Source organism: Gymnoscopelus microlampas (assembly GCF_963454915.1).
Source record: "Gymnoscopelus microlampas genome assembly, chromosome: 21".
NCBI lineage: Eukaryota > Metazoa > Chordata > Actinopteri > Myctophiformes > Myctophidae > Gymnoscopelus > Gymnoscopelus microlampas.
Genome location: NC_139958.1, coordinates 15762252 through 15774878, shown reverse-complemented (window position 1 = coordinate 15774878; position 12627 = coordinate 15762252). Strand labels below are relative to the sequence as shown.

Genomic DNA, 12627 nt, shown 5'->3' with positions numbered 1-12627 from the left:
CTATCTTGTTTGATTTAATTAAATACACATAAAGTGACTTTGAAATATATTATATATTTTTAAGAGCATAAGAAATGTGGCTGTATATGGTATGGACATTTATTACATACATTAAAAAATGTTCATATACTGTATGTTGTCGGTACAGTCAATGGAGATGGGTGAATTGTTTCTATCACATTTCTGCAATCAACGGCCAAGTTGTTATAAATTCAAAACGGTATTGTATTAGATCTGATGGTACTGCAGAAGAAAGGACTCCCACACTGTCTTCTTCACTCGCAAACACAAATATTTATTGGGAACAACCTTTTGGTATGCAGATCTTCATCAGGTTACACAAGACCTGATGAATGTCTGCGTGCCGAAACGTTTCCAATAAATATTTATATTAGCAAGTGAAGAAGAGTGGGAGTTGTTTTTTCTGCATTAGGGGCTGTGTCCACAGAAAGCATTTGTTGAGCAATGGAGTGCTTTGGATATCATGTCCAGAAAGCTACACATGCACTGTCAGCGAGACACCTCCGCTTTATGTTTGCTCCAACACTCTGCATAGGAAAGCGACTGTGATGAGCGACGCTCCTCTCCAAAAGTTGAACTATTTTCCACTCGAGGCGCCCCAGGGCGCTTCGCCAAATATATTCTGCACGCAGAGAGCGCTAAAACGCAATGCAGGGAACAGGAGCGCTCTCAGCACGTCTTTACCATAGAAATACATGGCAGAAATATGTTTTCTGTGGACACGGCCCCTTAGTCGGCCCATGGTTTTCTCCGACGCACCTGTCGATCTGTACGTGTGCAAAAGTTCTGCTCCTTTAGATGTCACGATACCGCAACAGAAGTTCATGAGTGTGGTCCTCTCACTTCTCCGCTGCGCTCAGTCTCTTTGACTTGATGAAGGCCATTCCATGTGTTCTCATGTGCGTGTTCAGGTTCCCCTCCGTTTCAAACATCTTGCCGCACACTTTACATTTGGTGCTTGGTGTTCCATCATTGTTCTCATCTCCAAGGCCCATCTGGTTCTCTCTCTGACTCTCGTCGTTGTCGTCGCCTCTTCCGTTGCGTCGGCTGAGTCCGTGCGGCTCCTTCAAGCGGTGGACGATGAAGAGGTGTCGGGCCAGCGAGCGGTGGGACGTGTAGCACGGACCACACTCCCGACACTGGAAGGACGAGCCGTCACTTTTGTGCTGAGGGATGTGCTCGTGAAAGGCGGCGGCGTCCTCGGTGGTGAAGCCGCAGACGGCACATTTGTGAACTTTGAGGACGTTCACCTTGAGTTTTTTTAGCGGCTGTGAGTCCGAGGCCCTGGAACGTAACCCTGGAGACTGGTCATCATCTTCCTGCTTCCTCTTTGGACTGAGGCTCTGTGGAGGTGAATGAGATGATGTAAAAGTAAGGCATGTGAGAGTAAACGTCCTGTTCTTTTTGCACAGCACTGCTGTACGTCAAAGTAAAAACATATAATACAAACATAATTAAAAACATAAAACGTTGAAATAGGGAGACACCAGGTTTATGCCCGAGAGCAACAATATGTTGAGCCCAAGTACCTCAGAGTGCTCCTTGTCAGTTGTAAGCTCCATATGATCAGGACGTCCAGCCTTCCCCTCCAGGTCCTTGGTTCCATGCATCAGCTGTATGTGCTGGTCCAGCAGCACCCTCTTAGCGAATGGCTGACTCAGGGCGGGACAGTGCCTGGAAAGGTGAAGAAAAACATCTATTTGCACTTCTAGCAACCGTAATACCATATACATATTGGTATCGCTTTCCAAGATTTATTTACCATGTTCAACCTTACGTCCCTGTTTTGTACAATTGCTGACAGAACTAGCATGACTACAAGTTACTGTTACGGTAAAGTAACTTTGAGGGTCTGTAAGTGATTTCTAGGCTGTTGCTGTATGGTTGATAGGGTTTAACTGGTGTTTGCTATTATGTTTGTAGGTGGTTGCTAGGGAATAGTATGCAATTGCTACAGGGTAGGGTGTTAGTAGGCAGTTGGTAGGGTAGAAGAAAATAAATATTTTCTATGGTTTAAGGGGTGGTTGGCTGCTATGGAGGTGGTTTCAAGGGTGTTGCTAGGGTGTTGCTGGGGTGTAGGAGGTTGCGGTTGCTAAGGGGGATGTTAGCGTAGGAGTTTGGTAGGTGGTTGTTACAGAAGGGTGTAGTAACGAAAAGGTGTACTAGTGGTTTTTTTTGGTCTTTTTTTTTTTTTCCTCTGTCCATTAGTGTAGCAAGTCAGTCAGTCTGTGTACTCACGGGCAAGTGTAAACCTTACGTAGTCCTTTGTGTTTGAGACGGTTGTGTCGGCAAAGACTGTGGGAAGAGCTGAATGACTTATCACACTGCCGACAAGGGTGCTTCTTCAGTATCTGCAACCAGGAGAAGAAGAAACAAATAATAAAACAAATCACTTCATTATTACTTCTGCTTTCAATATTTTTTTATATTATAGATATTATAGTTATCTCACACACACACACACACACACACACACACACACACACACACACACACACACACACACACACACACACACACACACACACACACACACACACACACACACAGGTGAAATATAATTTAGTATTGAGCCCTATATACTTAATTGACTGGGGTCCCCAGGGGTCTGTAATTGGCCCCCTCCTTTTCTCCCTCTGCACTCGTTTCTTCACCAAAAAACTCCAGTGTACAAGCTCACAATGCGTAAACTTTTAGATAAGCTGTTTTCATATTTTTTGCACAATGCTATTGTGTGACAAAGTATAAAATAACACTTAAGTGGTTAACTGATCCGTTGATAAATAAAACTCAATTTATTTTGAGAGTACAAAAAACATGCTTCTGGATTATTCGACTAATTCAAAAAGTAATCGATAGAATAATCAAAAAAAACCTGCATCTGTAAAGATATTTAATGTAGAGGAAAAACAGAAAATACACTAGTATAGAGCCTTGTGGGACTCCGCTCAGCAACGCGTGGGTTCATGTGGTTAAAACGTCCATTTACCTTGCCATGCTCACGCCTCATGTGTGCCACATAGACCTCCCTGGAGGTGAAGATGCTGTCACAGTCTCCACACGTATAGCCTGAACCAGGAGCGTTCTTCACGTCTACTGAGCCGTTGGCTTTCTTGAGGGGAGACGCAGAGGATTTCTTGTCTCCATTGACATTCACTCCATCCTTGGTGTTATTGCTGTTGCTACTGTTGGAGTTGGTGGGCTTGGTGCTGAGGGGCAGGTTAATGCCCAGGTTAGGGGGACCCTCAACGGTCTTCAGAGTCCCGTGCAGGGCCTGTCACGGAAAGACGAGGACAGAACCAAAATACAACACAAAGAATGTCATATCATGTTCTGAAACATGATATGTGAGTTATGCCGGAGTGCCGAGTTGCCTTTGAAATGTTGCAAAACGTACTCGTTGATAGCATTAAACGTACGTCCGATGAGCGAGAAAAATAAAAAGGAAAATATAAAGGCTTTGGTTTAAAAGAACAGGGAAATGGCTGACTGCAAGGATTAGATTTTCATCCCATTACAAATAGTGTATAGAGAGAGAAGGTGAGTGGAAATGGTGAAACAAATACATATGATTGATTGACGTTACTCTGAGTCATTGATTGAAGCATTGAGAAAAGTTTAAGCCAGCTCAACGTCTTAGTAGCCCTTGTAGTGGCCGTCAAAAGCTTCAAGCTTCAGGCATGAGATCTATGTCGCTTTGTAGCTTCTATAGTGTGAACAATATTACAATATCTATTCATGCAGTCAAGGTAGGAGATTTCTAGGTTAACCTTAAAAACGAGATGGAGAAAAAAAAAAAAAGAATGTCACCCTTTTAGAGCATATATCTGCTGTCATAATGGGGACAAAAAAAACATCTGACTGAGCATACTGTACCTTAATGTGGTCCAACATGAGCTGTTTCTGGGCATAGTGCATCGAGCAATCAGGGCATTTGAACACCGACACTTTATGATTGACGACGTGCTGATCAAAGTGGGTGTAGAGTAGAGATTGTAGAGTAAATACGGTGTCACACATAGAGCACTTGTAGATCAACCTGAAAGACAGAAACACAGCAACCCTTTCACATTGTACTGAGCACAATGCAGGAATGTGCTATAACTAACTTAATTTAGAAACCAAACAACAAAGCTCACCCGAATGTCTGTGTCTTACCCGAGTTTAAAACCTGCGTCTCCCACGACCAAAAATCTACCACTCATCCAAAATGGCCTCGGGTACATATTGCATTTATCAGCTTCAAGCAGTACTACTTATCAACTTGTATGTGTCCTACCCGACACCGGGGTCCAAATTTCTAGTAGGGAGACCACCTAACCACTGCAGATATATTAGTTATATTGTATTAACATACTACTCTACCTACAGACTGGTTAAAATAACTTTGTATTCATTAAAACAATTTCCGGACTGCAGCTTGAAATTAGGCTTTTAAAGAGAGCAAAGAGATTGATAGTAATTTTGCACTATAACAATGGGGTCTTTGATAACCATGCACTAGTCCAAATAATTTACTGTACCTGGAATTACAATGAATGTTTTAATTATGAATGTACAGTTTTTCATTCAAATATTTATAATTACCATTTTAAGACACTTAAATGTGAGCGAAATAAGATATTATAAGATAGCCTTGAATAATTTATGTTTCCATTGTGGTCCTGTGTATTCAATTCATCAAGTCCATTTGTACACTCTTCTGTTTGAATACAAAAACTTTCATTAGGTTGACAGGAGTGAACATCACTTTGTTTATTCTGCAGGAAGTCAGGTGTGGGAGCAAGGTTATTATAGTTCACAAAAATAACTAAAACTAAAATGTAATAAACATTTTAGTCAACTGAAATAAAAATGAAAACGAGGCTTAAACTTCGTATTTGGCTGAAACTGTATTATGTGTTGACAAAATTAACTAAAACTAACTGAAATCATAGCAAAAATGTCCTTAGTTTTCGTCTAGGTCAATATTTCAAACATAAACCTAATAAAAATAGCAGATATACAGGCTCACAACTAAAGAGCTTGTAGATCGACTATTTTCACTATTTTTCTTAGTGTTCTGAATCTCACCCCTGTCAACTAAAACTAAGCTTTTTCACAAAACACTAAACTAAACCAGCGAAACCGCTGTGAAAACGAATTAAAACAAACTGAAATTGAAAACATGTAAAACAAATACAAATGTAAAATTCTAAACTATAGCCTTGTGTGGGCAGACAGTGGTGGTCATGAACACCTGCTCCAAGCTGTCTGTATACGTTATCAATTTGATGAGAGATGGGGAAAGAATCCTGGTAAAAGGTTCCCATGTGGAAAAATACCCAACCCAGGCAAAGCCTCCGTGTCTAACACCCTTTAAACCCAACTGTTGATTGTGTCGCACAAGTCAGTCACATCACATTTTCTGGCCAAAATGAATTCGACATGAGTGTTGGGTAACATATGGTTAGTTGAGTGTGTGTGTGTGTGTGTGTGTGTGTGTGTGTGTGTGTGTGTGTGTGTGTGTGTGTGTGTGTGTGTGTGTGTGTGTGTGTGTGTGTGTGTGTGTGTGTGTGTGTGTGTGTGTGTGTGTGTGTGTGTGTGTGCGCGCGCGCGTGTGCGTAAGCAGGTACAAAATGTGTATGTGTTTTCAAACTATTGTTCAATAAAATTAAAAAACAGAAGTGTTTGTCACAAATGCTGAACTCAATTCAATTTACCAGAATTAAGGTTTAAACATATTATACATTAATTACCGCACTAAAACAACTAAAAGAAAGAACATTTTAAGTAACATTATGTGCATTATGTGTGGACCTACTTGGGCTCCCCTATCTTGACCCCTGGGTGCTGTGTGTATCCATGAGAGTGAGTTCCTGGAGCAGACTTGAAGGCCATGGGACAGATGGGACATTTATAAAAGGTCTCACAATGAGTGCTCTGGATGTGGGTCTTCAGAGCAGCAACATCAGCAAAGATCACACTGCAGTGGAAGCAGCTGCATGACACATTGACACAGAGAAATGCATGATCTGTGAAAAAGGGCTCCAGCTGTCGATCATTGTCTCAGCGATTATTCTATCGATTACTTTTCCAATTAATCTAATAATAGAATCAACGCAAAAACATTCTAATAGATATTTTTATCGATAAGTCATAAATCTGATAAACCACTAAAGCCCTATTTTATACTTTTCTTGTACAACGGTGCTGTGCAAAGATATCAAGAATAGCCGCTCTACAAGCTCACAGCACGTCGCGATGTGATGCTTTGTGAGATTTTAGATCTGCTATTTTTGCAATTTTATTTTATTAAAATCAAAATATGTTTTTATAATCAATTAAATCAATTAGCTCAATTAACCTGGCATGTACAAAATAGTTGTACTTGCCAGGATTTTAACGTTGCTCATTTTGAAATGAGTTGTTCTCAAGTACTGACCGGTAGCCGACTCTGCGGGTATAATGCAAGCAGTTCTTGGTGACATGGGACTGGAAGTGGACAGAGCGACAGCTCACGCCACACTCAGGACAGATGTACGGAGACTTGTGCTGGTGGATCCGTTGATGGGACACGAAACTGCACTGATTAGGAAGCATCATTTGGCAGATGGAGCACGTTTTCTATAGTCATGAAAAAGGACATAAAGAAAACAAAAAACATCATTCAGATTAATCTCAGCAGAATTATTATTATAACCTAGCTAGATACACTTTATGGTGTTACCTATTGTACCATTCATCTCTCAAGATGTAAGATTGTTGTTAGTAGGGATAAACACAGAAGCACCCGGAAGAAAGTGGACCGAAAAGGAGACAAACCCGAGAACATTGACATAGAGGACACTGCACCTACATCTGACATAAATTAATAATTCAACCATTCAATATACTATATCGTTGCTGTTGGGCAAAATCTCCACATTTCATTCCTTTTTCATACTTAATGCCCTATCTTATATGTTGTCATATGAAAATGTCACGCAAAAGTAGTGAAATTAGACGCACACACACCTGTCCACTGGCATCCGCTGCCTGCTGGTAGTGCATGGCCAGGGAGCTATCATCCTGGAATGTCTCATTGCACTCCACACACTTTAAACTGTGTCTGCACAGTTTGGATGCGTCGTCCTCCAAGGGCATGGCTGCCACCAGAGGAGCACTGCATGGGGCTGAGATCACTGCAGTCTGAGCCCCACAACCAGCAATCTTGCCGGGGGTATGGCATGTGGCGGCCTGGGTGGTGGAGGTGGTGGTGGAGATGGCGCCTGATGAAGCAGACGTGGCTATCATCTGATCTGCTGGGATAGGTTTCAGTATGAGGTGTGAACACTGCATGACCATGCCTTTGTCTTTATGGCCCCTGGCGTGAGATAACAGGCTGCACTTGTTGTAGAAAACAAGATTTTTGCCACAGTGGTTGCAGGTGACCTCAATCCGTACGCTGCGTCGTTCGTAGTGCTGGGTCAAGCTCTTTTCTAACGCAAAGGAATCCCCGCACTCCAGGCACTTATAACCACGAGTTGGCAGCGAGATACAAGCTGATGTTGGGGGGGAGAGGTTGGGAATGTATACTGGAACAGGGTTCATGCTGCTCAGGACTTTATTGAAGGCCTCCACCACAGACGTTTGAGAGCTGGCTAATACTTGAACCCTGGACACTTTCCTGGGGGCAAGCATTGCCTGTTGTTTGACATGCTGTGGCTGCTTTGAAGAGGACAGCACCTTATGTAGATCACAAGCAGCAGAGGACACAGTCTGTGGCAGGAGGTTAAGGTTGGTAAGATGGACGGTCTTTGGCACACGTTTGGCATTAGCCAGACTGGTGGTAGGCACCATGACAGTCTGTTGTTGGATGGCATTAGCAGCTTTGAGAATGGCACTGCTAGCGCTCTGTACAGATGCAGCAGGGATGACCGTCGCTTTGACAGTGGTATTGTTAGCAAGCTTCAAGCTGATGACTTTTGAACCTGCATTCTTGACTGCTGAGACAGGAAGGAAGGCCGTCGCCACAGGTTTAATGGTCATCTGTTTGGTTATTTCCATGGAAGGACCACCAGAGGTGGCCACTACCGTGGTCGGGAGAGATGACCGCATGGGAGAGGATAAAATAGCACTGGACGAGACCATAACAGAGGGGATATTTGTATATGTATATTCTCCTTTCCTCTGGTCTTCTGGGTCAAACTGTGGAAGGACACGGGTCACAGTACGTTTGATCTGACCTGATGACGTCTTAATGGTTTTGATTCTGACTTTAGGGATAACGGGAGCGGTGCCTGTAGGTGAGGCGGGGGAGCCTTTACTGCTTCCCTCACTGGTGACACTAGAAGGACTGTCAGGTTCTCTTGACATCAGCCTCTTGGCAACCTCAAGAGCCACCTCCTGTTCAGCAGGTTTCTCTGGAACTCTGGGACTATCTTTGATTTCCTTCAAGGACTCCTTCTGGGAAGTTATAGGTGATGATTCTCTCTGAGTGGTAGGAGAACCGGAGACTCCCAAATCTGTAGCGCTGGCCTTTTTGGCACTGAGGGCTGCTATGGCAGCTATGCAAGAAGATAACTTGGCTGAGGACTTGGCTTTGGCCTGTGAGAGACTGGACACAGCGACATTGCCATAAGCCAAGGACTCTCCAGCCTCCTTTCCCTCCTGTTCTTGAGGTTTAGCAATAGTCTCTTTGGCTTGTTCCTCAGACTTCCTCAAGCAAGGGATGTCATTAGGTTTGGTGCAATCGGAATTGCCATTGTCATTGTTTGGATCAGGTTTGGGATGACATGAGTCTGTAATGGACCTATTAGATGTATTAATATTATCCACTGATATGGAAGATTTGGTCATGTGTTCCTCTCTCTTAGCACAGGAGGGTCGGCCTGTCAAGGGATTGGGAGCTGGCCTAAAAAGTGACTGACTGCTCTGTTTGTCCATAGGATCATCTACCTCAATTTTATCATCATCATCAAACTCCTCTGCACTGGAGATAGGACTGAACTGATTGAAAGTAGAAGTTGGGTTGTTAGCAGGTGCACCTTCCTCCCGGGAAACTTCCCCTCCATTCGTATTGTAATGGTTGTTAGGTGATACGGCTGTCAAGAAGCCATTATGAAGTCCATTGCCTATACTATCAGCATGGGGGTGTGTGTGCAGTTGCCCGTCCTTCTCTGACAGGGTGCCACCAGGCTCACCAGAATCCATGTTACGGACATTCTTGACAATGACGCTGACTCCAATATCATGTCCCGAAGCATTGTGGGACTCATCCTCATTAGCAGCTGCTGCGCCGCTGACTGGTTTGAGTGGGCCATCGTGGTCGTCATGGTGGCCAGACTCAATAGCAGCCTTGGGATCCACCATGTCGGGGATGTCGAAGGCTGCCAGCAGGTCATCAAAGTCTGGCGTCTTCATATCGCCCATGGTCCTGCTTCTGGGCTAATGAAGAGATTACCTAGACAATGCAAAAGAAATGGAGACTAAATTAATGTTAGGTACTTTTACTTTACTTGAGTATTTAAAATGTGCAATATCTTATGGGCACCACACTCCCTCGAGTCCTTGCCAATACGCACGCCGAGTTTGAAGTCGGTCGGTCCCATATATGCACATGACCCTGACCACATGGGCATATTGGGTTTGTTTATATTTCTGAGTCATAGTGAAATGCCTACTATATGGGCAAATCGGGTTTGTTCATGGTTATGTCTGAGTCAGTGTGTCATGGTTGTGGCCGGCCGGCCGGCCCTCCCTCCCTCCCAGTAGCCAATTTAAATATAGGATTATTATAAAACATACAGTGACCACGTAAGGCCTATTTCATAGCCTTTTCAAAAATAGTTGATCTACAAGCTCACAACGTGTCGCATTGCGACACGTTGTGAGCTTGTAGATCGGCTATTTTTTTGGGGCGCTAGCCGCTCTATACCTTTAGGTATAGAGCGGATATTAGCCCTCTATACCTGGCTTTTGCGTCAACGTTCTGATTGGTCAGACACGTCAACAAAGTGATTGGTCAAGCTTCACGTGACATGTGGCTATAAACACATTATAAACACTTATTGATGACAAAATGTATCAAAGGCGCCGCTACCTTCACACAGGTGTGATTTTTTAAAGGTTTGACAATATTGAGTGTTTGGAACTCTAAGTATATTTTGATGCCAATACTTTTGTACTTTTACTCAAGTAACATTTTAAATGCAGGACGTTTACTTGTATCAGAGTATTGTAACAGATCATTTTGTTACAGTACATTATGATTATGGTATTGCTACTTTTACTTAAGTAAAACATCTGAGTACTTCTTCCACCACTGTTTATTACACATCTTCTTCAGGTCTTAATACTTAATATCAGAAATTACCCTGTGTGCTCAGATATGTGTTGCATCTCTCGAGAGCAGTAATAAGGACATTATAGTGATTAGTGAACAATGCTTTGTCTGTGTCTCATACTGTAGATATTAGAGCTCTAAAGAGCACTTTAAACTGCAGCAGCAGAAAGCAAATTGCAGAAGGACCCAAGCAGAAATGCTTCTCTAGTGATGTCTGGGTTAATGATTATTGCTGATCCTGTACTAAATGCTGATCCTGTGCTAAATAACCTGTCTTAAGTCTCTAGACATTTAAATACTGAGACTGTCTGAACCTTGACATAGTCGGAAAGCTTGCTTCAAAGCAAGTATCCGATTCAGATTCAGACTTCATCACAGATTACATATGCAAAAGAGTGGGTGAAATTCTTTGTGAAAATATGAGAAAATATGTCCTCTGCTGTTTTCTTAGTTACATATTTTGAGATGCAAGGCCATCTAAAGCTTTGCAATCAATAAGTTAAGTATTCTGTATTACACTTTACCCTACGTGTATGTAGATATGTTAGATTATTTTTATTTTGACACGTTGCAGTTTTGTCCTTGCTCCCCCTCTCCCTGCCTCCCTGCACTTTTTAATGTATTTCCCAAAAACAACAAATAATGGAGCTTACACAAAAACTAATTCCAACACTTCTTCACACCTGTAAACCTGTGATGTGACAGTAAAATTGATTCTTAATTCTGGTGGCAAGGATTTGTATAAGCTGCATATTTCACATGTGGAGTAATGCCATCGTGAGAACAGTGCAAAGCATTAATTAGCTCTTGACTAAACAAAAATGTGAATGAAATGTACAGTAGATATGCATCTGAAATGTATTGCACGCAGGGGGGTGATTTGATGAGTCATTAAGGGAAATCCCCCAGACAGCATAAATTGCGCCTCCTTTCAACTATTATACTTTAGTCTACTGTCACTGTTGGAAAATAGTTCACAAACATTTTGCCCCAGAGAATAATGATGTCATTAAGCCTGTGATTTTTATATAAACAGGAAACTGCTGAATGTTGAAAACAGTTCATTGCATAGTACTGTTGATAATTAACCTACATATTTCCATAGATCTGTTTCCATTTGTGCTTCCAAGCTTAGTGGTCACATTCACATATTAGTGCGGGCCACTAAGTCCATTTTTATGTTACAATAGTTCACTTTGTGATACAAGCGCCAAATTTGGCATGAACAATGCCTAGGACCTACTTTTGCAGAAAAGCCCGTTAGCCACGCAAAAAAAAACAATATGGCTGCCATTTTCCAAAATGGCTGCTGGCGAAAGACATTTTATGTGTATTTTGACCTGGATTGTGATTGGATTTTGATTATATTGGTATTAACATATAGTTTTGACTCCCCCCGCCCCCTCCCCCCGTTAGCTACGTGAAAAAAAAACAATATGGCTGCCATTTTCCAAAATGGCTTCAGGCAAAAGGCATTTTATGTGTATTTTGACCTGGATTGTGATTGGATTATCCAATTTTGATTATTTTGGCATCAAAATATAGTTTTGACTCCCCCCGCCCCCTCCCCCCGTTAGCCACGCAAAAAAAAACAATATGGCTGCCACTTTCCAAAATGGCTGCTGGGGAAAGACATTTTATGTGTATTTTGACCTGGATTGTGATTGGATTTTGATTATTTTGGTATCAACATATGAGTCCCCCCCCCCCCCATGTCTGGATCACAAATTGTTCTAATCGTCACATTTGCAGGCACTCAGCTGTGTGCACTGAACGCCAAAGCGGTAGCACTTGCATCTACCACGACGTTCAGTCTTGCACCGGCTTTTGTCAGTTGTTCACAAATCTGGGCAATTGTAGAGTGTCATCCACGCTACTTGCCAAATGTCATCTTCTGCTCGCCATCCCCAGCTGGCAGGGCTCTCTGTATGCATTTGACATACAGTTGCCTGGCTTCAGACACGGGCAACTTGATAAGTGGCATGCTTCACATGATGTGCAAGAGATGCCCTTGTAGGTGGAATGGCATCATAGGACCTCTGCTTCCATGCAAACAGGTAAAATCTTGCATCATCAACTCCATCAGCAGTGCTGTTCTTGTCATGCACTGTTACTGGTGGGTATTGACTGAGCTTCTGGAAGACATGAGACACTTCAGGCCACACTTGCCGGGTTTCTGTCTTTTTGCCTTTTCCCACGAAAGGCTGACACGACATCACATCCAGTGAATGTGTGAAAGAAAGGATGCCAATGGATTTTTCAGGGCCAAGATTCTTCACTAAATCGTGAACTGGTAACCA

General features: G+C 42.6%; 1 protein-coding gene across 1 annotated transcript in view; it reads right to left on the bottom strand.

Moving 5' to 3' along the window:
* Positions 1 to 466: 466 nt before the first annotated feature.
* The window catches only part of znf532 (zinc finger protein 532), a 15601-nt gene continuing 3440 nt past the window's right edge, over positions 467 to 12627 (bottom strand). The window contains exons 2-9 of the mRNA XM_084047118.1: positions 7018 to 9445; positions 6446 to 6627; positions 5825 to 6001; positions 3898 to 4060; positions 3011 to 3295; positions 2260 to 2372; positions 1551 to 1695; positions 467 to 1364 (exon numbers count right to left, since the gene is read on the bottom strand). Of these exons, the coding sequence (XP_083903244.1) occupies positions 861 to 1364; positions 1551 to 1695; positions 2260 to 2372; positions 3011 to 3295; positions 3898 to 4060; positions 5825 to 6001; positions 6446 to 6627; positions 7018 to 9414 (3966 nt within the window). The 5' untranslated portion in view covers positions 9415 to 9445 and the 3' untranslated portion in view covers positions 467 to 860. The remainder of the gene's footprint in view (positions 1365 to 1550; positions 1696 to 2259; positions 2373 to 3010; positions 3296 to 3897; positions 4061 to 5824; positions 6002 to 6445; positions 6628 to 7017; positions 9446 to 12627) is intronic.